General features: G+C 45.4%; 2 protein-coding genes across 10 annotated transcripts in view; both read left to right on the forward strand.

Moving 5' to 3' along the window:
* Nucleotides 1–984: 984 nt before the first annotated feature.
* Nucleotides 985–3,522, forward strand: LOC122204137 (D-dopachrome decarboxylase). Its single transcript, XM_042911379.1, has 3 exons — nt 985–1,168; nt 1,497–1,672; nt 3,254–3,522. Exons 1-3 carry the CDS (start codon nt 1,061–1,063, stop codon nt 3,324–3,326), a joined length of 357 nt encoding a protein of 118 aa, XP_042767313.1. The 5' UTR covers nt 985–1,060; the 3' UTR covers nt 3,327–3,522.
* Nucleotides 3,523–4,729: 1,207 nt separating this feature from the next.
* Nucleotides 4,730–26,972, forward strand: part of CABIN1 (calcineurin binding protein 1) — a 152,439-nt gene continuing 130,196 nt past the window's right edge. For 2 of the 9 annotated variants that reach the window (XM_042911377.1, XM_042911378.1), the window contains exons 1-6: nt 6,039–6,369; nt 19,671–19,747; nt 20,257–20,349; nt 21,668–21,781; nt 24,560–24,694; nt 25,831–26,011. In XM_042911377.1, coding sequence (XP_042767311.1) covers nt 19,745–19,747; nt 20,257–20,349; nt 21,668–21,781; nt 24,560–24,694; nt 25,831–26,011 — 526 coding nt within the window. In that variant the 5' untranslated portion in view covers nt 6,039–6,369; nt 19,671–19,744. Of the gene's footprint in view, nt 5,008–5,065; nt 5,107–5,833; nt 5,972–6,038; nt 6,370–19,670; nt 19,748–20,256; nt 20,350–21,667; nt 21,782–24,559; nt 24,695–25,830; nt 26,012–26,972 lie in introns of those variants that run through there. The other 7 variants (XM_042911369.1, XM_042911375.1, XM_042911374.1 and 4 more) reach the window with 5 other exon arrangements.

Here is a 26,972-nt window from a genome sequence, read left to right on the forward strand (position 1 = left end):
CACCTGAATTCACAAGTGTCACTTGGCTCCTGGTCAAGAGAAGTGCAGATTTTCACATATAATGTGAAGTTGCCTAAGTTGGAAATGGTGGTAACGTGGCAAAAAAAAAAAAAAAAAAAAATTGGGATGGAGACTGGGAAAGGTCTCACACAGGTGTGTGTGTGTTCTGCGTGTGTGTTCAGACCCACATTCTGTGAAACTCAATAAAGGAACCTTCATTTAAAATAAAGTTGGGAGGCCAGAAGGGGGAGTTCTCACACCTATTCCTCCTCGCAACCCTTTACCACTCCAAAAGGAAGAGACCTTGCATTCCCAAGGTGAGAAGACTACATACTACCCGCAGGGGAAACAAAGATCCCCGCCCGGAAACAGTCCAGCCAATGAGACTGTCACAGCTCTGCTATTGAAAAGCCATTGCACTTTTAACTCCCAGTTTATTACCACGTACTTTTTTAACAGTCCTTCCCAATTCTTCCCTTTTCTCTGTTAAAAACAAAAAACAAAAACCAAAACAAAACAAAAAAACGTTTCTCTTCTTTGTTGGCTGGATTTTCCTATGGTTTTGCCTCAGGCTGCGTGTCCCAAATTGCAGTTTTCTGCTATCCTCGAACAAATAAAAAATTTCCCCCCGAATAAACCCATTTTTACCGGTAAAATAACGGGCTATTTTATTTTCAAGGTTAACAAACTAAAAATGGATTAAGAAGCAGAGGACTGCAGCACCTAAAAGCCCAGTGAGCCAGAAAACCCCTGGCCAATGTGGCTGGAGCCCGCAGAGCCTGGGGCACGGTGGGCGGGGCCATGGCTCAGCCAGTGTCTTTGGGGGAGGGTCACGAGCTCCACTCATCCCCGCCTGCCTAGGACTTCCGGAAATCTGCGCCAGCAGAGGCGGGGTGTGGACTATGCAGCCAATCCCGGGGCCCTGCGTGTCTGCCCAGCCAATAAGGAGCCTGGTTTCCGTGGCGCCCCGCCACTGCTGTCTATTCCGCGACCCTCGGGAACAACGACCTGTGTGTTCTTTCTCTGCTCGTGTGGCCTGTCCAGTTTTTTCCCGCCAGACATGCCGTTTGTTGAGTTGGACACCAACTTGCCCGCCGGCCGTGTGCCCGCCGGACTGGAGAAGCGGCTCTGCGCGGCCACGGCAGCCATCCTGAGCAAACCTGAGGACGTGAGCGTGGACCGGGGAGCACGGGGCGGGATGAGGCTGGTGGACCAGGGGTCGGGCTCTGTCCACGTCCCGGCTTCCCTCACCACAACCCGGGCTCCTCGTCACAGGGATCTCCGGCCTCCCTCTCTCTGTGACCCCGCGGCCCCACCCCTCATGTCTGCTCCTTGCTGCCTTCCCTGGCCCTGAAACCAACATGACCTCCAAGGACCCCGCCCCGAGCCTCTAGCCCTGACCCCAGGGGTCCACGCTTGTAGGCTCTTGCCCTCCCAGGTCCTCAGAGCAACTCGGCCTGTACAAGCTTCAGGCGAAACTTTCCTGTTCTCCGCAGCGCGTGAACGTGACCTTGCGACCAGGTCTGGCCATGGCGGTGAACGGCTCTACCGATCCCTGCGCGCAGCTGATCATCTCCTCCATCGGTGTGGTGGGCACGGCCGAGGAGAACCGTGGACACAGCGCCCGATTCTTCGAGTTCCTCACCAAGGAGATGGGTCTGGGCCAGGATCGGTGCGTGGGGGCAGGGAGAAGATGGGGGCAGGGAGAAGATGGGGGCAGTGATCCCATTCCAAGGCCCCTTGCAAGGCTGGGGGTAAAAAATGCACTCTTCTCCCTGCCCAAGAAGGGCCTAGGGCCCTAGGTCTTTGGATGGTATGTCTACCCTCAGAATGGTAGTGGAATTGAATGAATTCCTGGCTCTGCCATGGTTCCCTTGACATGTGGGCAAGGCGTGGCTTCTCCAACCCCAGTGTTTCCATCTGTGAAGTGGGAAGGCTCTCCTTTACTTCCTGGGGGAGTTGCCAGAGTCATGTGAGATGGCAGTGCCCTGTATCTCCCTTGGCACCGTGCAGGGCAGAATGTTATTAACCTGACAAAGCTATAACCATTTATCGTCTGCCTTTAGTCTTCTCCACAACTTAGAAAACCAAGAGTAATTTAATAGGAGAGCTTCTCCAGGCTGGTCAGGAGGGATTCTGGGTATGTCCTGAGGCTGTGTGACCTTTGGCCGGGTAGCCCAGCTAGGTCCCAAGTGAGGCTCCCAGGAGGGTCAGGGAGTAGTGGAAAGAACATTGGCTTGGATGTCTGGAGACCTGGGTTCTAGGTCCAGTGCAGCTGGGGGATGCCTGACAAACCTGAAAGTGAACCATCTCTGGTTTGTAGCCTTTTTTCTGTGAATAGAGGGGCATATATTAAATGATCATCCAAGAAGACCATACAGCCCCCGAACATGGGATTCTGTGGCAGGGCTAAAGTTTCTTCCTGGGTGAAAAATATTCCTGCGCCAAGCCCATGCCTATGAGAAACTAAAAGCATGAGAAGCTTGAAAGAACCTTCCAGAATGGATCCTTTGTTAGCCCAGGAAGGCTGGTGAGGAATAGTCACTCCTGGGAGTGCTCAGACCTGGTCCTCAAGCTGGGGTGAGATAATAATTGTAACAACAATACATAACATATGAATGCCTACCATGTGCCAGCTTATCTATAGCTACCTTATATGCATTATCCCGTTGGATCCACGCAAGCCCTACCCCTCTGTTCACATCGCCTTGTGCGGACATGCCATCCCCATGAGGTTTGCAGATGGGAAAACTAAAGCTGTCACACACAATCCTTCCCCTACTACCCCTTAGACTATCCCAAGTATCCTGCTCTTCATCAGGAACTTCCCATCACTTCTGTGAGAGGGGCATGTTTATTCACTCCATAGACATCGTGGGGGGAGGGTCACCCTATGACTGGTTTTGAGCTAGGCTTTGAGAAAACAAAGGTGTCTGGGGCACTGCACATGCCCCCAGGGGGCCTGGAGTTTGAAAGCAGGCTGCCCCTCTGAGCTCACAGAACATGCAGTGACCATCAAGGCTGCTGCGTCGAGTGTCTGTCCAGGGACAGCCACCATCCTGCTTCTGACAGGCCTGCAGGGGGAGATCATTAATGAGATGAAGCAGTCTTCCAAAATGCCCGCTAGGCTAAGGCAGGCTGGTCAGGGAACCCATGGTGGGAGTGCCTGGCTAGGGGTCTTGGAATATGAACCATTAGCCAAGGAGCTAATGACATCTTTTTTTTTTTTTTTTTTTTTTTCTGTCTCTTGAAGGATAATTATCCGATTTTTCCCTCTGGAGCCCTGGCAGATTGGCAAGAAAGGGACAGTCATGACTTTTCTATGATTGACACAGAGGGCATCTAGGACATCTGTGAGCTTTCTGCCTCTTCCAGAGAGGCCTCCTGGCAGAGGAAGGGCCTAGTGGATACCAGCTTCTGTCACCCCTTCATGCAGATATGCCTGTGGCCTCACAAGTCTTCTTCCTCCCCATCCTTGTGTCAAATAAATGAAGAGATCTTCTTTCTTCTTCTTTTTTTAAATGTTTATTAATTTATTTTGAGAGAGAGAGAATGTGAGTGAGGGAGGGGCAGAGAGAGAGAGAGAGAGAGAGAGAGAATCCCAAGCAGGCTCTCCACTCAACAGGAAGCCTGACTTGGGCCTTGAACTTGAGACCATGACCTGAGCCAATATGAAGAGTCGGATGCTTAACCGACTGAGTCACCCAGGTGCCCTGCGACCTTCTTTCAAACATGACTTCTTTATCTCCCTTCACCCCTCCCTGGCATTCTCTGTCACCCTGGGCAGTGGTGTTGGTTTATGAGGTGGGAACTTTAGGGAACCTGAGAGATGGGATCTTTTCTGTCTTCGGGGCCACTGTCTCATGTATTGTATGTAGGCTGTTCAAATCCAAGTGTGGAAGGTGAAGCCTAGGGCCCTGCTCTCCATGCCCTGTGCAGGTTGGTTGGGCGGGCACTGGTCCAGCTTGGGTCTTCCTATAGATTTTGCTAACCAGATGTTCTTGCCCTCAGCTTGGGTTGGCCCATGCAGTTTACTGCCCATGGAATGCTGTGCTCAGCAGGAGAGCAGGATGGCTGGGCTTCTGGGACCTTTCCTGGGCATCTCCAAACTCCCATCTTCTCCTATGAGTCTTGCTAAAAATCCTCAGTGGCTGTGTACCTTGTAAAACCCATGTCCTGGAATGGTAAACTTGGAAATACAATGTCTGCCATTAGAAACGGAATGAATGCAATCCCCGCCCCAACTCTAAATACTATATCATACTTTCCATTTCCAGGGATATATGGGCAGGGTGCAAAGGGTGTCCTTTTTGGTTTCTTCCCAGATGTTTGATGCAGAGTTTACATATCATGACCCTTAGACACTGTGATGGGCACTGTTATTTCCCTACAGAGTTGAAGGCCTGATCATTCTTGTCTTTAGTGTACCAGTGAAATACCAAATTGAGATTTTAAGTCTGTGCTGTTAATATAGTTAGTAAAGTTAGTTTCCAGTGGAGTGTTCTTGTGCCTGTGGTGTTTGTCCCTGACCACTGCTGTGGAATGCCATTAACAGCTAGAGCTTGGAGTTCCTTCCTTTGGCCCCCTGTCCTAACTGTTCCTGCACTCACTCCTTCTGCCAGCATGGGTGTCCTGCTTCCCAAAGGGGCTCAGGGAATGTTTGTATCATTGAATGAATGGTTGAAGTGCCCAAAAAGGGATTCAGGCCTAACCCTAGCCAGGACTATAAGGCAGCAGCCTTCTACCTGGTCCCACCTTAAATGTCTTATCCCCACTGTAGTGAGTGTGATGTCATCTATTTGCTGTGGGGACGACTGTCCCTCCCCCCTCTCCACATTAGCCCCATTGTGGCCTTGAGCTTTGCCCCCTGGTAATACTGTGCTTCCTGAGGATCCAGCATGGCTTGCAATGTCTCTTACCTCCAAAAGCTTGCCACATAGCTCTCTATGGGACCACTCTCCCATCTTTTTTCAACTGTTTCAAGAGCTATTTCAAGATACAACTCAGGTATGAGAGCTGCATCCAAGGATGGGTGTTATCCATGAAACTTTGAAACCGTCTGTTTATGCCTCTGTCCACTGCCCCTCCCTCCAAGGCAAAGTCAAGGTTTGTGACTCAATTCTTTTTGAAACTCCCGGGTATCACTAAGGCTTTATTGTTCTGAACTGGCGCTTTGAATTCTTCACCATGATGTTACCATCTTCATGTAAGGTCAAAGAGAAAGCCATAACCTTCATTCTTGTTTAAATCATGGTTGCTGGAATCAAGAAAGGCTGGAAAGGCTGTGAGGTCTTTCTCAAAAAAGCTTCGCTCCCAAGAATTTAACCTCTCTCAGCCCAAGGCCGTTTTCAGGAAACTTTCAATGCGAATCCTCCTTTAGACTTTGGAATTCTGTCACTCCCTCGATAGATCGTTTACCCGGCCTTGATTTTTTGTGATTTTTGTTTTTGTTTTTCCTTTGTTTCATAGTTGATTGTATCTGTGCCTTTTGGGCTTCAAATTCTTTTCTGAAAAAGATGAGGCACGGGGTAGTAGAAAGGAGAACCCTCCTCCCCTGGTTCCAAGTGTTCCCCAAGTTTACATTGCCTTTAGAGTACCTGTCCCAGGTTGTTAACAAACGATAACACGGCCCGTCGTCATTTAGCTACTGCTCAGGGCCGGGCACCGAACTCGGCGCTTCCCAAATATTACAAGCGATGGAGCGTGGAGTCCGACTGCAAGCTGGCGCTCCGAGTCCACAATAGTTCGAGTACCAAAAAGCAAGGACCTGGAAGGTTTACACTCCCGCGCTAGGCTGTTTGCAGCCGGCAGGGTCGACGAGAGCCTGCGCGGCGGGCGAGCAGCGCGTGCGCCCTCACTGATTGGCTAACGGAGCCGGCAACGGAGCCAATGGGAACGCGCCTTATTGTCAGGCGGGCGGCCAGCCGGCTCGGGGGTCGCGGCAGGCAGGCCGTTGCCGTGGAGACGCCTGGTGAGTTTCAGGACTGCAGGTTTGGGGGCATCCCTCTGGTGGGGGTGCGGCTCTGCCGAACCAGCGGCAGCAGCGGGGGCCCGAGCTTGAGGGGCGGCGGGCGGACGGGCCGAGGCTGGTGTCGACGCAGGGGGCGCCTCTGGTAGTCTGAGTGGCACAGTCGGGGAAACCGAGGCCAGAGAGCGGGAGCGGTGAGGCCCGGCCTCCAGGCTGTCTCGTGGGCCTCTTCAGGGCCATGGTCGCCATCCTCGGGTGCCTAGGACGGGGCTCCAGCCTCGGAAGTGGCTTTCAGTGACAGCAGCAGGAGCCACCATTGATTTTGCGTCCGCCGGGTGCTGAGCCCGGTGCTAACCCTCTACTGACGTCCTTTCTCTTCACCTTCACAGCCGCCCTGCGAGGTGAGTGCTGTTATTAGCGCCATTTACACGGGTGGAAACTGAGACCGAGGCGAGGGGAAAGGACTTGTTCAGAGTCAGCTAGCTAACTAGTGGGTCAGCCGAAGTCTAGACAAAAAAAAAAAATTTTTTTTTTAAGATTTTATTTTTTAGTAATCTTGACACCCAATATGGGGCTGGAACTTTCAACCCCGAGATCAAGGGCTGCATGCTCTACCGACTGAGCCAGCCAGACTGAATATCTTGACTGCACTGCCTCCCAGGAGGAGGAGGAGGACCTTGGCTAGATAGAGTCTACTGACACTCTCAGGTGTCTTGCACAAGTGACTTTGGAGCCACTTAACTCTTTGGGGCCTGTGTTACTATGGATCTATGGGTCAAAGACTTCCTTCAGAGGTTGGCAAACTTCAGTTGTAAGTGTAATAATATTTATAATATTAACATCTAATTATATCATGGTATGTTGTGAATGTAATAAACATAATTATAATAGTATTTTAGGCTTAGCATAGGAGGCCTGCTCTGTCTATTCAGTTCTGGCATTGTTTTTGTTTTTTAATTTTTTTTTTTTTTTAATGTTTATTTACTTTTGAGGGAGAGCGAGAGGGCAGGCGCGCCAGCCGGGGGCCTGGGGGTGGCGTGCAGAGGGAGAGGGAGACACAGAATCTGAAACAGGCTCCAGGCTCTGAGCTGTCAGCACAGAGCCCAATGTGGGGCTCGAACTCACGAACTGTGAGATCATGACCAGACATGACCTGAGCTGAAGTCGATGCTTAATGCTCAACGGACTGAGCCACCCAGGCACCCCAACTCAGTTCTGACATTGTGTAGTGGATACATGCAGAGACAATAGGTACACCAGTGGCAGTATTCCAATAAAACCTTATTTATGGACACTGAAATTTGAATTTTATTGTAATTTTTATATAATTTTCATGTGTCACAAATTTTTTCATCCATTTAAAAATGTCAAAACCATTCTTCACTCCTGGGCTGTATGAACACAGTAGGCGAAAGCCTCCTAGGGTAGAGGAAAGTGGGACCCAGTGAGGGGCCTCTTATGCCACAGCCAGGTAGTGCCACAATGTGGCCCAAGACCTAGGCTTCCTGACTCCCGGACCAGAGCATGTCAGGAAACACCACTGCTTATCACTGACTGGGTCAGGGTGCCGAGGTACTCAAAGTGTGCCGTTCTTTATGTGTTCTTAAGGTTGTGGAAACCATAGCCTAAAGAGTTTGGAAATTGGTGAGGTTAAACTCCTGAATGCGCTATTCTGGGATAATATGATTGCTGGGCTGGGAGGCTGAGAAATGAATAGATATTTTCTTTCTTTATTCAATAGCTGCTTTTTTTTTTTTTTCCTCCTGCTAGTGGGTTTCTGGGGTTTGTGGTGAACAATACAGACATGGTCCCCATCCTCACAGTCCTTACAGATGATGAATACATAATCTCAAATGGCTATTTCTTTTTATATTGTTTATTTTAAACTGATTTTAGGTTTAGAGAAGAGTTGCAACAATAATACAGAGTTTCCTTCTGTCCATCACCCTCCTTTCCCTAATATTCACATCTTACATAATCATGATGGAACTATCAAGAACAGGAAACTAATATTGGTACCGTTTTATAAACTCAGCCATTAACCTAGTTTGAATATCACCAGTTTTGCACAATGTTCTATTTTTCATTCTGTGATCCTATCTAACTTCTCATTGCATTTAGTGATTGCTCCTTCATCCTTAATTACTTAGTCTTGTCTTTCTTGGCCTTGACATTTTTCGAGAGTACTGATCGGTTATTTTGTCTAATATCCTTCAACTTGGATTTGTCTCATATTTTCTCGTGATTGGAGTGAGGCCATACATTTTTGGCCAGAATGATACAAACATTGTGTTGTCCTCAGTGTGTCATATCAAGGAGTTCAAGATGCTGATAGGTCTTATTACTGGTGATGTTTGTCTTGATTGCTTGGTTTAGTTGGTATCTGCTAGGTTTCTATACTATAAAGTTACTATCTTTCTCTTTCTAGTTAGTAAGCATCTTGGGGGAAATGCTTTGAAAGGATGGGAATTCTGGTTCTCTCAAATTTACGCCCCCTGACTATAGTTAGCATCCATCCATCTGTGGGTCTCTGTGGTATTTGCCTAACGGTAATTACCTATTTCTCTCTTTCCTTCTACTCTTATTAATTCAAATTCTATTAAAGGAAGAACTGTCCCTTCCCTCATTTATTTATATTAGTATGGACCACGGATATTCATCTTATTTCATGGGTTAAAACCTAATGTTACCATTATTTTGTTGTTCACTGTTATGGCTTTGCCTGTTCAGGATGTCCTTCAGGTTAGCTGCTGTGTCAGTGGATCCTCACCATTTTTTTGGAGGATTTACTTATTTTCTGGCACCACAAGATGTTCCAGGCTTATCTTTTTTTTTTTTTTAATTTCTTTTTCATGTTTGTTTTTTATTTTGAGGCAGAGAGAGAGACAGAGCATGAGCACAGGGGAGGGGTAGAGAGAGGGAGAGGGAGAATCCCAAGCAGGCTCTGCACTCTCAGCGCAGAGCCTTATGCGGGGCTTGGATCACAAACTGCGAGATCATGACCTGAGTCTAAATCAAGAGTTGGTTGCTTAACCTACTTAACCAGCTGAGCCACCCAAGCGTCCCTGTTCCAGGCTTGTCTTGTGTACTCTCTGCCCCTACTCTGGAATCGTAATTCTTTGTTATGCCCTTCAGTGTGGTTATGTAATTTGTAATGCAGTAGGTTCATTGTTAATGTTTATATTACATTTTGGGTTCCCCCTGGAACTTAGTTGGTTTTAATTATTTTTCGAGTGGGAAACATGACTGTGCTTCTAAGAGTAAGAAAGAACTGTAACAAAGGTATACTCTGGAAAGTGTCGCTCACTCTCCCGCCCCTGCCACCTTGTCCCTGTTCTCCTCTACCTTTCACCCCTTTCCCACTTATCCCCTGCAGCTAACTGATCTCTTTGGTGTCTGGATTATCCTTTCTTTTGCACAAATGAATAGATGGTCATGTAATTTCTTAGCTCCTCTTCTTTTATATATGAAAGGTGGCATGCTAAAGATAATTGTGTTTCCTTTTGTCACTTAACAAATGTCTTGAAAATCCTCCTGTATGTGTTCATAGAGATCTTATTCATTTTTAAAAAGTTTTATTGAGATAAAATTTGCCTATTTATTGAGATAAACTTTACATACAATTCAGTGGTTTTTAATATTCATAGAGTTGTGTGAGCATCACCACAATCAATTTTAGAGCATTTTGTCACCCCAAAAAGAAACCCTGTACCTGTTAGAAGACTTCTCATTGTCTCCCCCCTATGTCGAGGTGGTCACAAATACTTTCTGTCTATATAGATTTGCCTTTCCTGGATATTTCTTATTAATGGGATCATGCAAGATGTGGTCTGTGACTGGCTTCTTTCACTTAGCATAATGTTTTCATGGTTCATCCTGTTGTCAGTGTTCATTACTTTTTATTTATCCATTTATCAGTTGATGGACATTTGGGTTATTTCTATTTTTGATTATGAATAATGCTCTATAAACATTTCCTCATCAATTTTTACAGCTACATATTAGTTCATTGTGTGGATGTACCATAGTTTATTCATCCACTACACTATCTGTAGTCATTTAGGTTGTTTCCAGTCTCTTGAAATTACAAACAATGTTGGAATGAATAACCCTGTGTGTATGTATTTCATATGATTGGAGGTACATCTTCAAGATTGATTCCTAGAAGTGGAATTGCTGGATTGAAACGTCAGGGCATTTGTAGTTTTGTTAGCTCTTGTCAAATTCTGCTCGAGAGTGGTTGTGCTAGTTGGCATTCCCATCAACAGTGTATGAAAATAATGCCTGTTTCCTGACAACCTCTCCAACAATTAAAATTTGTTAACTTTAATTTAATGAATTTAAATTTTAGTTAGTTAACATACAGTGCAATATTGGTTTCAGGAGTAGAATTAAATGATTCATCACTTACATACGACATCCAGTGCTTATCACAACAGGTGCCCTTTTTTGTTTTAAAAATTTTTTTAATGTTTATTTACTTTAGAGAGAGAGAGAAAGAGCACAAACTGGGAAGGGACAAAGAGAGAAGGAGGCACAATCTGAAGCAGGCTTCAGGCACTAAGGTGTCAGCACAGAGCCCGACGCGGGCCTCAAACTCACCAACCCTGAGATCATGACCTGAGTTGAAGTCGGACGCTTAACTGACTGAGCCATGCAGGCACTCCAAGTGCCCTTTTTAATACCACCACCGCCCCCCGCCCCCCGCTATCAACCCTCAGTTTGTTCTCTATCATTAAGAGTCTCTTGTGGTTTGTTTCCCTTTCTGCTTTTTTTCCCCATTAATTTTAATTTTTGCCAGTGATAGTGACAGTATGATAGACATAGTGTCTCAGTGTTGTTTTAATTTGCATTTCTCTAATTATAACCGGGTGTGAGCATTTTTTCATATGTTTGATAGCCAGTTGAATGTCTGTTTTTGTGAATTGTTTGTTTATATATTTTCCCTATTTTTCTAGGTTTTTTTTCTTTGCTTATTGTATAACATACTTAATGTGAAATTTAATTTTTGAAGTATTTTTAAGTGTACAGTTTGATGACATTAAGACATCAACACTGTTATGCAACCATTACCACCATCCATCTCCAGAACTTTTTTCCATCTTCTGAAATTAAAACCCTGTACCTATTAAACACTCCTTGTTCCTCCCCTCCCCCAGCCCCTGGCAACCACCACATTACTTTCTGTCTCTATGAATTTGACTGCTTTAGGTACCTCACGTAAGTGGAATCATACACTGTCATTTTGTGCTCGCTTATTTCACTAAGCATAATGTCTTCACGGTTCATCCGTGTGGTAGCATGTGTCAGAATGTCCTTCCTTTTTAAGGCTGAATAATACTGCATTGTATTCATATACCACATTTTGTTTCTCCGTTCACCTATGAGTGGGCACTTACTTGGTTGCTTCTACCTTTTGACTGTTGTGAATAATGCTGTGTCTATTAAGTTTTTAAGAGCTCTTTACGTATTTGTCTACAGTATATGTTGCAAATATTTTCTCCCAGTTTATCAGTTGACTTATGACTTCTTTTTTCTGATTAAAAATTTTTTTTCTAATTAAAAAATTATTTAATTTTATTGAGGTATAATTGACATATAGCACTATTCAGGTTTAAGGTATATAGCATAATGACTTGACCTATATGTATTGTGAAATGATTACCACAATAAGTCTTAACATCCATCATCTCATCTCATATAGATACAAAAAAAAAAAAAAGAAAAAATGTTTTTCCTTTGTGATAAGAACTCTTAGAATTTACTCTCTTAACTTTCACAATATACCATACAGCAGTGTTAACTATAGTTATCCCTAGTACTTACTTATAACTGGAAGTTTGTACCTTTTGGCCGCATTCATCCAATTCTCTCCACTTCCCTCCCCTACCTCTGATAACCACAAATCTTTTTTTTTTTTTAAATGTTTATTTATTTTTGAGAGATAGAGAGAGAGAGACCGAGTGCGAGTGGGGGAGGGGCAGAGAGAGGGGGACAGAGGATCTGAAGTGGGCTTTGTGCTGACAGCAGAGAGCCCTATGTGGGGCTAGAACTCATGAACCAGGAGATCATGACTTGAACCGAAGTCTGACGCTTAATTGACTGACCACCCAGACACCCCAAAATTTAAAACCATTTTTATGTAGTTAAATATATTAATCTTTTTTTCACTGCCTTTGGATTTTAAATCATGGTGAGAAAGCCTTTCCATATACAAAGTTAAAGAGGGACTCATCCATATTTTCTTCTAGTATTTGTATGGTTCCTTTGGTTTTCATTTAGATCCCTAATCCATTTGGAGTTTATTTATGTATATGGGGTGAGGTAAGGATCTAATTTTATCCTTTTCCAAATGGTTACCAATTTTTCCGAGCAAGTCTTAACTACAGAGTTCATTTTGACCCCAGTGACTTGAGATACTACCTTTGCTATATTTTATTTTATTATTAAAATTTTTTTAATGCGTATTTTTATTTTTGAGAGAGAGACAGAGACAGAGTGTGAGTGGCAGAGGGGCAGAGAGAGGGAAACACAGAATCTGAAGCAGGCTCCAGGCTCTGAGCTGTCAGCACAGAGTTGGATGTGGGAGGGTCTCAAACTCACAACTGGTGAGATCATGACCTGAGCTGAAGTCGGACACTTAACCGGCTGAGCCACCCAGGCACCCCTTTATCATTATTTTTAAATGTTTACTGTGAGAGAGAGAGCAGGTGGAGGGGAGAGAGAGAGAGAGAAGGGAGAGAGAAACCCAAACAGGCTCTGCACTGGCAGTGCAGAGCCTGACCCTGGAGCCCAGTCTCACCAACTGTGAGATCATGACCTGAGCCAAAATCAAAAGAGTCAGATGCTTGACTGATTTAGCCAAGTAGGTGCCCCTCCCATATTTTATTTTTATTTTATTTTTTTAATGTTTATTTATTTATTTTGTGAGAGAGAGAGAGAGTGTGTGTGTGTGTGTGTGCACGCGGGCCCGCATGTGGGGGGGAGGGGCAGAGAGAGAAGAAGAGAGAGAATCTCAAGCAGGCTCTGCGCTGTTAGTGCAGAGTCTGATCTGATGCTGGGCTCGATCTCAAGAACCCTGAGACCATGACCTCAGCCAAAATCAAGAGTTGGGCACTCAGCCAACTGAGCTGCCCAGGTGCCCCCACCTTTGCCATATTTAAAATTTTCATATGTACTTGAGTTTGGGCATGATTTCTGTATCATGCATGTATCAGTACTACTCTTTTAAGTACTAAGGCTTTATACAGTATTCTTTAATGGTAGGGCTTATCCCCCTCTTGTAGCTCTTCTTCTTCACTGTTTTCCTAGCTGTCTTACATGCTTGTTTTTCTGTATGAACTTTAGTATCAACTTGTCTAGTATCTCGTTGATATTTTTATTTGTATTGCATTGATTTTATAAACTAACTTAGAACTGACATCTTTATAATATTGAGTTCTGTCTAAGAACGTTTTAGGTTGTCATTCCATTTGTTCAACTTTAGTGTCTTTTGGTAGTGTTTTAAGATTTTCCTTGCATAGGTTGCACATTTCTTGTTAACTTAATTTCTAAATATTTAATCATCTTCTTACTATAAACAGGATTTTTCTCTATCATAATGTCTTCTGTTTATTTTTTATGTGAACATTATTGATTTTTCTATGTTAGTTTTCTATCATGCTACTTCATTGAGTTCTTTTATTATTAAGTTTTATCGTTGATGTTGGAGTTTTCCAGGTATTTTATTATATTGTCTGAAATTAAAGATTGTTTTACTTCTTCTTTACCCATTCTTATACCTCTAAATGGTTTCCCTTTTCTTATGGCAATGCTAATAAACTATGTACAGTGGTGGATAGTAGCAGACATAATGGGCATCCTTACTTTGTTCCTGATATTAATGGAAATGCCTTTAGTGTTTCTCCATTAAGTAAGATTTTGGTTTTAGGACTAATGTATATAACAAAGTATCCTTCAATTTTTATTTTCTTGAGTGCTTTTTATCATGAGGGGTGTTGAATTTTGTTAAAGGCTTTCTCTTCTTTGGAGATAATAATATGATTCCCCCCTGTCCTTAGATGATTTTATTGTGTTTTCACATATATGAATATTTGTGTTTTTATTGTTAGTATTTCATTAAAATTTCTCCAATTTTAATTGCATTTCCTTTCATCCAAAAGTTGTGGAGGTTCTTAAATTTTTAGATAGAAGGAGCTGTCTTTGGTTGTTGTTCATGGTGGTGGTTGTAGTATTATTAAATTCCAGTTTTAATTTATTGTGATCAGAGATATTTTAAGATTTAATTGTACTTTATAAAGTTTTCTCTGTGACTTAAGAGAAGTCTGTAAACATGCTGTGAGCACTGGAGAATGTGTAGTCTATGTTAGCTGGGTATAGAGTGATATACATCTGTAAGTTCTGTAATTGTTTTGTCGTTTAGATCTTCTGTCTCCTTAACTTATTTTTTTTTCTCCATTTGGCCTGTCTTATACTGAGAGTGGTGAGTCAAATTTATTATTATTAGTGCATTTTTATTTATGTGTCCTAGTATCTTCTGTGGTTTTTGTTGCAGAGAGTTGGTTGCTATGTTATTTGGTGTATATTTTTTTAATTCCATAGCATATTTTATTTTATTTTAGAGAGAATGTGCATGTGTGTGCATGTGAGTGAGCAGGGGAGGGGGAGAAAGAGAGGGAGATCCATGAGATCATGACCTGAGCTAAAATCCAGAGTCAGATGCTTAACCTACTGAGCCAGCCAGGCGCCCCATATGTATTTTTTTAGATTTGTACCTATTTATTTTTTTGCAACTGTTGTGACATATTTTTTTTTCTATTTTGATCTCCATTTGTTTGTTGCTAATGTATAGAAATACAGTCACTTTGTGGGTGTTGACCTTTACCCTGTGGCTTTGCTAAACCCACTTGGTACTTATTAAACTTAGGGTTTTTGGGGCGCCTGGGTGGCTCAGTCAGTTAAGCGTCTGACTTCAACTCAGGTCACGATCTCGCGGTCCGTGAGTTTGAGCCCCGCATTGGACTCTGGGCTGATGGCTCAGAGCCTGGAGCCTGCTTCGGATTCTGTGTCTCCCTCTCTCTCTGACCCTCCCCCATTCATGCTCTGTCTCTCTCTGTCTCAAAAATAAATAAACGTTAAAAAAAAAAAAAAAAAAAACTTAGTGTTTTATTTTATAGATATTTTTGGATATTTGTAGACAATTGGATTTGTATTTGGATAATTGTAGACAATTACATCATTTGTGAATATGGACAGTTTCATTTCTTCCTTTTTAATTATCTCTTTTTGTTTTTATTTCTTTTTCTTGCCTTATTATAGTGGCTAGCATTTCTAGTATACTGTTGAATAGGAGTGATAAGAGTGGATGTCCTTGCCTTGTTCCTTATCTTAGGGGGCAAAGCATTCAGTATTATGGTTAAGTATAATGTTAGCTGTAGCTTTTTTGGTAAATGCTTTTTGTCAGATTGAGGAAGTTTCCTTTCATTCCTCGTTTTCTAAAAGTTTTTTTTTTTTTTAATCATAAATGGAGAACACAGTGTGTGATGATCATGTGCAGTAGGGGCCACATCAGAGGGGAAGCTCCTTGATGAAGTCCCATTTGGGTTGAGATGGGAATGCTTCTCTTTACTCAGGAATGTTACAGTTCACAGTGTTACCAAAGCCATCAGTGAGCTGTTCCTCTATGTGGCTTCTGCAACTTGGCTTGCCTTACAAGGGGGCATCCTGTGAGTGACAGATGCTGGTCTTTGAGAAAGATTTGACTGAGAAATTAAATGTCTTCTACTAAAACAGACAAGCTGCCTAGATACCACTCATTTGCTTGCTCATTCCTTAATGGAGTATTCTGTTGGTACAAAAGATAAAGACAGGACTGTTCAGGAGCTTATAGGCTGGTAGGTGGGAGAGACCTAGAGACTGGGTAATTCCAGTGCAGAGGTGAGAGTGTGTAGAGGAAATTTAGAACGTACTCTTGCTGTATTAAATCAGTATAAGATTTTCAGTTTTGAAAAGCTTTATTTTTATGTCTTAGGTAAAAAATTCTTATATGTACTGATATTTAAAAATCCAAGGCCAGTTTTAAGATAATAATTACTATGTACTATTTTGGCAGAAGTAAAGTAAAACAGTCTGTGTTACAGAGTCTCCACAGTTCTCTCAATGTGTATTAGAGTACAGTATTCTGACTCATTCTTTATTTTGCTACGGGGAATTGAGGGGGCTGAGGAAGAGTGGTAATGATCGGATGGAATTGAGGGGCTATGGCAGAGGGGATGCTGGTCTCCTAGGACTAATGTGCATGAGTCTTTGTGAGGATCACTTTTTTAGGTTCCTCTTGAAATGTATGAACACTTACAAGTATGCCTCAATTCCAGTATGTATCTGTGTCCAGCCCTCCCGACTGCCAGCCTTATGAGATATGCATTATCATACCCATTTTGCAGAATAGGAAACTGAGGCATAAGGGACTGGCTGACCTGCGTGAAGTCACAGTGCTAGAAGAAAAATAGGACCCTAAGCCCAGTAATCTTTCCAGAGGCTGTTTTAAGCTTAAGTGAGATAATGCAAATGTGCCTTATAAGTGTCTGGGATAGACTATAGAGGTAGAGGAGCGGAAGGTACTGTATTTTTAGATTATGTTAAAGTTAGCCCAGGAGCCCTTTCCAGCGGGGACAATTGGCTTGAGTTTTAGCATGGATTTTAGCAATTTCAAAACAATTAGGAAGCTTGAAGGTTCTATTTTCTCTTTGGCACCATGGGCTCCTCGAGGGTTTCCTGGCCCTGACTGTAGTACCCAGGGAGCACTAGGGGAGTCTAGGGGCTTTCCTTATGGAGGCAGGTGGGCAGAGGGGTGGGCAGGGACTTATGCAGCAGGTGGGACCAGAAACCTCTCTCTTGACTTGGAGCACATGGTTTTCCCTCCAGCTTGGCTGGTTATCTTTCATTCATTCTGTCCTGAGGAGGTGTCTCCTGTCAGCTCTGAAATGGAACCTGCGTTCATCCTGGTCCTGGGGGACACAGAAGCCCCAGGGGAAGGTACCCGCCCATCTGGCACAGTCCCGGTAGTTGTTAGGTACCTTCCTGCTAGGTGCTGCTGAGCAAGAACAGGCAAGCTCTCCTCCTTCAGGAGTAGGTCGGCCCTGGGCCGATGTTCTCCCACCTATGGACGTGGGTCCCGCTGCTGCTACACAGAGACCTGATCCCTCAGCCATCTCTGGGTCCTTCTCTCGTTTTTCTCTGCATGGGGATTCAGGTGGCGTCTGGGAAGACTTGCTGTGACCTGGAGCTAGCACCTGCCCTGTGGGGAACTGGTTGGGGGCCTATGGTTAGGTGTCAGCACCACCCTCCCTGCACTCTTTACCCCAATTTGTAATTGTTTACCCTTGCTTTCAGTTCTTTTGGGTATAGACCCAGACGTGGAAATGCTGAGGCATAAGGTCACCTTAGGTTTAAATTTTTGAGGAACTGCCATACTGTTGTCCACAGCAGTGCACGAGGGTTCTAATTTCTCTACGTTCTTGCCAAAGCGTGTTGTTTTCTATGTGTGTATGTTTTGTTGTTGTTGATTTCATTTATTTTGAGAGAGAGAGAGAGAGAGAGAGAGAGAGAGAGCGCGCACAAGCAGTGGAGGAGCAGAGAGAGGGAGAGAGAATCTTATAGGGTTCCATTTCACGAACTGTGAGATCATGACTTGAGTTGAAATCAAGAGTCAGTCACTTAACTGACTAAGCCACCAGGTGTCTCTTAAATAATAGTTTAGATGCAGAGTTTTAATCATAGAATTTCTACTTTACTGTCTCTCTCTCTTTTTTTTTTTTCCGTATTGTGTGGTGGTCACAGTGTCTAACATGGCATAGCTTATGGTGAAGCAGCAATTTCCAGACTTAGTAGAAACATTCTTTTTTCCTAAATATAGAACCCAGGAGATAAAATAGCTGTTAGCCTAGGGGATGTTTGAATCTTCCTTGTAGGTGAAAAGACTGTACTTCGTTTCTTGTAAGAATCCTTGGAGAACTCAGAACCCAGTGTGGAAGCCCTACTATAAATCATTGCTGTAGTGCCATTGGCAACAGTAGCAGTCCTTTTAAGTTATACGGGTGGAACCTGCATTCAGTCTGTATGCCTCAGCTCGCTCCCACTGCTGGATCCTTCCAGGGCCTTCTTTCTGCCAGCATCTCAGATGGGACTTTTTCTGATTCCTCTTTTGGCCCTATCTGGCTTGTTTGGGGATGCCCTCTGTCCCAGCCCCTCAGGCCAGAACCCTTGGTGTTATCCAGAAACCTTCTGTTCCCTCCAGGCTCCCTGGTGCTGAGTCCTGTGAGCCTGCCTCCTGGAGTGCGTCCCTTCTGTCCACTACCACTGCCCCATCCAAGTTCCTGTCATCTCTTTGTTTAATGACAGCATGTAATTCACATACCATGTAGTTCACCTATGTGAGGTATGTAAGTCAGTAGTTTTCAGTGGTTCACAGAGTTGTGTAACTGTCACCATAACCAATTTTAGAACATTTTCATCCCCCTAGAAAGAAATCCTGTACCTATTAGTAGTTACTCCCCATTTGCCCCTCTCCTGCTGCCCATTATCCACTTTCTGTTTCTGTAGATTTGCCTGTCCTAGACATTGCATGTAAATGGAATCAGACAACATGTGGCCTTTTGTGACTGGCTTCTTTCATTTAGCATCAAGGTTGATTCATGTAGCAGCTATCAGTACTTTAGTCTATTTTATGACTGAAGAATAATCAACACATTTTATATATCCATCCATTTTATTTATCCACTCATCAGTTGACAGACATTTGGGCGGTTGCCACCTTGAAGCTGTTATGAATAATGCTGCTATGAACATTTGTGAGCAAGTTTTGGTGTGGACATGTGTTTCATTTCTCTCGGGTAGATACTTAGGAATGAAATTTCTGGGTCATATGGTAACTCCATGTTTAACATTTTGAGTAACTACCAGACGGTTTCCACAGTGGCTGCCCACTTTACCTTCCTATCAGTAATGTATGAGCTTCTAATTTCTCACATCCTCACTAATCCTGTCATTTTTTGCAGACTTCAAACTGGTCTACTAAAACTGGTCTTCAAACTGGCTCTGATATTTTTTCGTTTATATTTTTAAAATTTAGTTTTCCCAGAAACTCTCAGTGGCTCCCGTTGCAGACAGGATAAAGCTCCTAGTTCCCCCCGCATGGTATCCTTTCATCATCCTCACCATCTCTGCTCTAAGACTCCACTCTGGGCTGTACTGGCACCCGCACGTGTCCCCATTCCACACCCCACCCCCGCCCCCACCTCTTTGTTTCGCCACCCTTCACTGCAGTGCTGTTCATTCCTGATCACTATCCTTGATCACTTCAAGTGAATTGACGTTGCCTGGGTTTCTCTTCCTTTCGTTCAACTGTTGAAAAAAATAACTGTTTATAGGTCTGTTGTCTCTGCTGAGCAGTGAGCCCTGGGGGCAGGAGTTGGTCTCACTCTTCTGTGTCCCCTGTGCCTGGTGTCTTATCTGGCTAGGGAGAAGCTCTGGCCTGGGGACCTGGGTGACATCACAGCTGTCCCAAGGCAGTCGCTCACCAGCCTGTGTGCTTAGAGCTGGTCAGGCCCCTGGACTTGGGAACTGCTTCGTGGTGGGCCCCCGGAACTATGATGTTGCTGGTGCTTCCTGGGCCCTCTCTCAGTCTCTCTTGTTTCCTGTCTAGGAGATCGTGGACTGGCACAACCCCTGCCAGTGATGGGAAGTGGTGCTCGGTGGCAGCAGTGAAGCTCTCTGAGTATGGTAAGGATTGGTGCTTGCCTATTTTCCTGGCATCAGTGTTATTTTGTCACTTTGCTCCTGGGAATGTGGGACATTTTCCTAGGTGGGGCAGCCTTCCTCCTGGGAGAGCTTTTGGCTCATTTGAGGGTAAGGATATTTGACCTTCTGTTGGAGTGGCTTGCAGGGCCTCATCACAGTTGCAAGAAAGGTACAAAGTTAGCATGCTTTGTTGGAGTCTTCCATTGTGTCTGGCCATTGCTAAGGTGTCCCCAGTCTGTTCCTTACGCAGTGAACAGTACCCAGGACATGCTCCCCAGATAGATTGTTATGGTCCCCCAGGCATGTTCTGGTCCTTATTTTTTTTTCTCAATGATCATTTGTTGTTCATTACTCAGATTCTGAGATGGCCATAGCTGTTCGAGGTAGAAAAGATTATGTGCCAGAGCAGAGTTGTATTCATTGTAGGTTGTTAAAGAGACAAGTGACATCTCAAAAGCAACTTTTTTCCTCCCTCAAATCCCTGTTTTTAGATTCGAATTGCAGCCTTAAATGCCAGCTCTACAGTTGAGGATGATCATGAAGGAAGCTTTAAAAGCCACAAAACGCAGACCAAGGAGGCCCAGGTATGTAATCTGTGGTCTTCCTCTGCAGGTAGACCTTGCTTTCCATTTCTGTAGGTGGTACCTCATTTTAAATGCATTCAAGTGACTTAATGGGATTTCACAGGAAAATCCCATTTTGAAAGATAGCTAGTTAGTTCCCATCTCATGTTAAACCTGCTTCACTTAGAGATGGTCACACTGAAGAGAAATTCTGTATTCTATGAGCAGTGTTTGGACCAGTCCAGCTTCTGGGCCCACTTCCCCAGCTGGGGCTAGCTTTCCATGCAACCCATTCTTTGTGCACGCTTCAGGGATTGTACCCAAGGGATGGTAGCATATTAATGGTAGATGGTGCTTTGAGGTTTCCTGGTATACTGTCCTCACTTTCCAATGTGAGGAGGCCCTTGATGGGAGCTGTCTTGATGGGGTTGGTCGGGGGCCATGTTCAACTTCAGCTCTCTGGATTCTTGGTCTTTCCTCTCTACTATGAGGCCTGGCATTCCTTCCATTTCAGCCTGCCTCTTTCCTTCCTTCCTTCCTTCCTCCCTCCCTTCCTCCCTCCCTCCCACCCTCCCTCCCATCCTCCCTCCCATCCTCCCATCCTCCCATCCTCCCATCCTCCCATCCATCCATCCATCCATCCATCCATCCATTCATCTGTCCATCCATCCATCCATTCATCTGTCCATCCATCCATCTCTCCACCGGTGTCCTGCCTTAGTATAGCAGTGGTTCGCTTCTTCTTCCTGCCTTGGGTTTCCCTGGAATAAACATGTGCCGCCTCTTTCACAGGAGAAACCAAGGCAGTCTGGAGCCCTTTCAAAAGTCTGCTAGTCCTCTATCCCTGGTCCTCAAGGGATGTCAGTGGGCCCAGCCTGCCCAGTGCCCCCTCTGTCCTGGAGGAGGTTGTCGCCCTCCCTGGACAATGATGAGGCTAGGGCAGAGTGGCAGGGGGAAAACAATGGAAACCATCCATATTCTCTAGGAATCACTGGGTTATTATGGCTGGTGAGACCACTCTCCCAGCTTCACCCAGAAAGGTCCAGCTGAGTTTATAACCTTGCTGTTGCTGTGACCCTGTGTCCCTGGGCCAGTGTTTTTTGCTATTGCTTAGACTCAGTTGAGCCTGTGTTGCTCCTGTCTCCTTGGGGGACTCCTGAGGGGTTCTTCTCATAGTAATGAGCTCCTGGGAGGTTGGAGTATTAGAATTGTTTCCACTACAGAGGTTATAGCTGTCAGTTAACATGGCCTTGACTGCAGTCTCCCTTACACACACTTTTGGCTTAAAAAATGACAAACCTTTATACTGTGTGAGAATATCTCTTATCTTGGTTCCCAGGAAGCAGAGGCTTTTGCCTTGTATCACAAGGCCCTGGACCTCCAGAAACATGACCGGTTTGAGGAGTCAGCCAAGGCCTACCATGAGCTCCTGGAGGCGCGCCTGCTGCGAGAGGTGAGGCACCATAGACCAGGTGGCGGGCTTGCCCTCTGCCCTCCCAGTTCTTGGCTGGGCAACCTTGGACATGTTACCTCCCCTCTCTGCCCCTCAGCTTTCCCACCTGTAGAGTGTCAGCCTCGTTGGATTGCTGTGAATTCCCTGAAGGTTGAGTGAATTCAGTGAAGCATATAGAGTGGTTTTTGGTGCATAGTAAGAACTCTTTGTCGGCTATTTTATTACATTTTCTTTACAACTTCTCTGCCAAGTTGGTGGGGGCTATTGTCCTTGTTTTACAGTTGTGGAAATGGAGGCTTAGTGAAGTGTTGATAGCTCAAAGCCATCCAATTAGTGAAGCATTAGAGCCAGGATTGGAACCTATGGTTTCCTGAGACTTAATGATCCTGTTGGCAACACATTTTGGCAAATGCCGTTTGGGTGATAGCCCATGAGCTCAGAAAGCCTGTGTAGATGCTCTGTGGGCATTTGAAAAACAGTTGGAGAAAGGGCTGGAAAAACAACACAGAGGCATGCTGAGGACACAGGGTATGGGCAGAGAGGGACAGGCAGGGCAGGACCTGGATCCAGCCTTGGGGCCATGCTAGTGATGAGTGAGTTCAACCTGAGTTGACTGGGTCATGGAGATGTTGCCTAGAGGTTTGAAAATGAGTCTCAACTTAAAATTGATTTAAGAAGAATTATATTTCATTAGGAGGAAAGGTTTTGTTTTCAAGTAGCCAAACACCAAACACAGAGACATGCAATAAGGAAGCAGACAGACGCTATCCATGGACATTTTCTAGAACACAGTCCTTCAGTTGAGCAGTCTCCTATACCTCTAGGAAGACAAACACTTGTGTCTCAAGTCCCTACCCCTGGATAGTTTCTACCACTAATGAGGCAAAATGCTAACTGAGTTCTAATTGTCAGTATGAGGAGTCTATCCCTTCTCTTACTCAAGGTGTCTGTTCATGTTCCTAATTGGATAGCTTGTCAGGATTCTTTAGTGCTGGTTATAGCGTCTTAGAATTAGGGCCATGGGAATTGCGATCCACACCTCCCCCTTTAGTAGAAAGTGAGTGAGGGCCCAGAGATGAAAATGACTTTATTCTACTTTACCGAACTTCTGCCATGGGCCAGGGACTGGATATGTTTCAGGAGTGGATCTTCCTTCAGACCACAGAAGAGTGGGCCTCAGAGGTGTGAGCAGGTGAGCACAGCACCGAGTCGGAAGGGTGCTGGCCGGATGTCGGCCTTGTAGCCATAGCTGTGTCCACCTCTCTGTATATCAATTTCAGTCTTAAATGACTGCTGTAGCACTCTCCTCCCTGACTTATAAAAGTAAAAGGTGGTCACCATAAACAATCAAAAAGTACAGAAAATATACAGAAAAGTTTGTTTTCACATTCATCAGGCATTGGTGTACCTAAAAACTAAATTATGTAGTTATAGTAGCACAAACACTTGGCATAAACAGGTCATGGAACACAGCTGAATCCTAAGAAGTGGACAGCTTAGTTGGTATACATGCTGGTGGAGGCTTGTTGGGGCGAGCTCTTTGTCTCCTGTGGCATCAGCCTGCATGTCACGGAGGATGGAGAATGGTGCTGAGTCCAGCTGGTTAAGTAGAGGTTAGTGACAAGAGCTTCTGTTGTGTCTGGATGTACCACTTACTATCTAGTCTCCAGGGTGGACTCACACAGCTTCTGTAAAAGGGCTTTTGAACAGTTCTGTACCTGGAGGGCGAAGGTACCTGGTGTCCAGCCTTGGTCACCCTGTCGTTGGGAATCTTTCTGCAGCATAAGCCAGACGACAGGAGAAGATCGTGAATGAAGCCTGATTTGAGCCTTTCAGTCTTCTTGTTGCAATTCCTTAAGACACTAGGGTAGATTTCTTGGGATTAGTCAAGGGGTGTGTCCTAAAGTGTGCGTGTCCTCGGATCTTATCTGTCCTGACAATGAGGAATGATGTGTGGGGGTGACCTGTCCCAGGACAAGGCTGGGATTTGGACCTGCCCCTGGAAAGAATTTCTTTGCGCCACCGAGCTTTTCTGTTAGAAAATGTTTTACTCCTTGTCCCATGGTTAGAGCAGTAGGTTGCCTCATCAGGGATGTCTTAGAAGTTGTAGCATTTTCAAAGAGTTTTCATAAAAGCTGTAGTGAAGTAACTTTCTATATAAAGCACGTTTACAATCTTTACGTTCTCCTGTCTCGTTTGCACTTTTGATACTTAGGGTAGGATTTACTGTTATAAATCAGAGGCCCTTGGGGCACTAACTTTTTAGTTAAGGTAACTTATCCACAGTCATGTGATGATTACAGAGGTGGGAGCTTAGCTTCCTGACTCCTAATCCAATAGTCTTCCTGCTGCGGAATGTGTAGAGATGTGTAAGTTGGCTGCCTAGGCACCTCCAGATCCTGCTGCTGCCCCTAGGTGGCTTCCTCATGCCCTGTTCCCCCTCTGCAGGCTTGGTGATGTGGGGGAGCTGTGGGCTCCAGGCTTGACCTTTCAGGCATGGCTGTAGCGATAGGGAGGGTTCCCCCTGTCTCTTTTCGTTCCCAGACTATCTGGAAACTGCCTTGTGGTGGTCTGACTTTTCTTCTCTGTCTGCTTGGAGCTGGAGGGGTCCCCCAAGAACATCTAGTGTAGTGCTTTCATTTTCCAATGGACGGTGCCACCGGCCTGGGCCAAGGGCCTGCGGCAGAGACCAGCCCGGAAGTCAGGTATCCTGCTGACTGCCTGCCGAGGCTTCAAGGCCTAGGTGTCCCTTCTAGGTGTCTCTGTTTTTGTTTATAGGCAGTTTCGTCTGGTGATGAGAAAGAAGGGTTGAAGCACCCTGGGCTGATGCTGAAATATTCCACATATAAGAACCTGGCCCAGCTGGCAGCCCAGCGAGAAGACCTGGAGACAGCCATGGAATTCTACTTGGAGGTGTGGTTTTGGCAGCGCTCAGCTCCCTCAGGGTTTTTGAAAGCTCTCTGTGGAGGGGGTGAGGTTGTGGTCTTATTGGCTAAAGAGAAGAACTTGTAGTGGCGCATTGCTGAGCTGTGGTGCCTGAGACCTTCATCAGCGGGTGGTAACAGGGAGTTCAGAGAGAGCAGGGGCCCGCATGTGCATTTGTCCTCTGCCACTCAGGTGTGTGTGCGTACCCTCTCTGGGCCTCCAGGTCCATACCAGGATGGTGGGCATAGTAAGAAGGAGGGTGGTTATGAAAATTAAATGAATTGGTACATATACAAGTTATGAGAGCACAGCCTGCCCCCTGGTACCCTGCTCCTGCTCATTGCCGTATCGCCATGATTTCTGTGTTACCGTCACCATCTCGGTGGGTACCCCTGATGTGCTCTACACCATGCGAACTGCTCTCCATGCATGTGCTAACCCTGCACCATCTTGCAGGAAGGTGTCTTCATCTTCATTTTAGTGATGAGGGGACTGAGGCTTGGGATCACTCTGCTAGTCAGTGTAGAAACAGGGATGTGAACTGAGGTCTGTCTCTAGCCTATAATCGTTCTAGGATCCCACAATTTAAAATTAAATTAAAAATTTTATGGGGCGCCTGGGTGGCTCAGTTGGTTAAGCGTCCGACTTCAGCTCAGGTCACGATCTCGCGGTCCGTGAGTTCGAGCCCCGTGTCGGGCTCTGGGCTGATGGCTCAGAGCCTGGAGCCTGCTTCCGATTCTGTGTCTCCCTCTCTCTCTACCCCTCCCCCATTCATGCTCTGTCTCTCTCTGTCTCAAAAATAAATAAACGTTAAAAAAAATTGTTTTTTAAATTACATTAAAAATTTTCAATCTAATAGAAATACCCCACAGATCACCTATTTTAATGGTACTTTCACTTCTTTTATCTATCAGTTATGTAAGGAATACAGATGTTCAGAGAGACAAAGTATGTCAAGAAAATGTTCTGAATTTGAACATTTGATTCATGTACCTTGTATTTGCCATTTTTTCTGGGTAGTTTGAGTGGCTGGGCCAGTGCTATGTTCCTCCCATCACCACTGGGTGCCTGTTCAGCAAGAGAGCTGACTGAATGTGAATACCCTCTGTTTGTGCTCCTTCTAGGCAGTCATGCTGGACTCCACGGATGTCAACCTCTGGTATAAAATTGGACACGTGGCCCTGAGGCTCATCCGGGTCCCCCTGGCTCGCCACGCTTTTGAGGAAGGGCTTCGGTGCAATCCTGACCACTGGCCCTGCTTGGACAACCTCATCACTGTCCTGTACACCCTCAGTGATTACACAAGTGAGTCAGGCTTTGATGGCTTTCTCCCACGTGCTTGTGGTTTTGGGACAGAGGAGGGAGGACAGCTTGGGTAAGTTGGAGGCCAGGTTAACACTGAAGGGCTTTCTGCCTGACTATCAGGAAAGGGAGATGACTTTGCATTCCTGGTTTATTGCGTGTGTCTTTCTTACTCAAATGAGATTTATCAAGAGCATTGTAGTAATAGGTGGCATGTTCTCTGAGTGGTTTTTCCTTTGGTTATCTCATTTCATCCTTGCATTGTCCCATCCTGTGCCAGAACCTCTTTCTATAACTTGCTGACAGAGAGCCTAGCAGCTGCCGCTTGACTCCTTCTGGTGCTGGGACCTCACTGTCCCTGGAGGCAGTCTCTTCCTTTGCAGAGCAGCAGGGCTACTGGGAAGGTCTCTGCCAGATGGAGCCCCAGTCTGCCCTCTAATTGCTTAAGCTCCTTTGCTCCAGCCTTGACATCTGCTCTGCAGAGAACACCTCTGTCCCTTGCATGGGCTGGTCCTGAGGCAGGCACTGATTAGGTGTTCTGGGAGTTAGCATCTTCTGGGTGTCCTCTGAGGCCAGAGCGGAAAGAGGCTCTCCAGGAGTGCTCAGAGCAGGGCTGAGTGGGGTTGATGCCTGCTGACCACCTCTTGTTCCCTTGGGACTTCCTAGGCCTTCCCTCTGTGGGAGCAGTGGTGTAGTGCAGCTAGAGCGGTGAGCTTTACTGCAGCAGAATCCCTGCTGAGAGCCAGCATCGTCAAATGCTCAGGGCCTCCTTGGCTTTCTCTCTGGGTGTCTGTGGCATCTGTGGTCCCAGAGAGACCATGTTCTTGTTAGTGTGGGGCAGGAGCCTGCAGGCTATCTAGCAGCTCTTCAGTCAGCTGCTTGCTGTGCTGTGTTGGGACTACCCGGGCCCTCCCTGCTCACAGATTGCACAGCCTTCGTGTGCCTTGCAGGGGGGCAGTGTGGT

The sequence above is a fragment of the Panthera leo genome, chromosome D3, assembly GCF_018350215.1.
Source record: "Panthera leo isolate Ple1 chromosome D3, P.leo_Ple1_pat1.1, whole genome shotgun sequence".
In the NCBI taxonomy this organism is placed as follows: Eukaryota; Metazoa; Chordata; class Mammalia; order Carnivora; family Felidae; genus Panthera; species Panthera leo.

What these genes read in the sequence shown, in the direction of transcription:
- LOC122204137 (XM_042911379.1), top strand. Translation starts at nt 1,061, where the DNA reads ATGCCGTTTGTTGAGTTGGACACCAACTTGCCCGCCGGCCGTGTGCCC. An exon ending in TCCTGAGCAAACCTGAGGAC is followed by an intron (nt 1,169 to 1,496) that starts GTGAGCGTGGAC and finishes TGTTCTCCGCAG; the next exon opens with CGCGTGAACGTGACCTTGCG. An exon ending in ATGGGTCTGGGCCAGGATCG is followed by an intron (nt 1,673 to 3,253) that starts GTGCGTGGGGGC and finishes TGTCTCTTGAAG; the next exon opens with GATAATTATCCGATTTTTCC.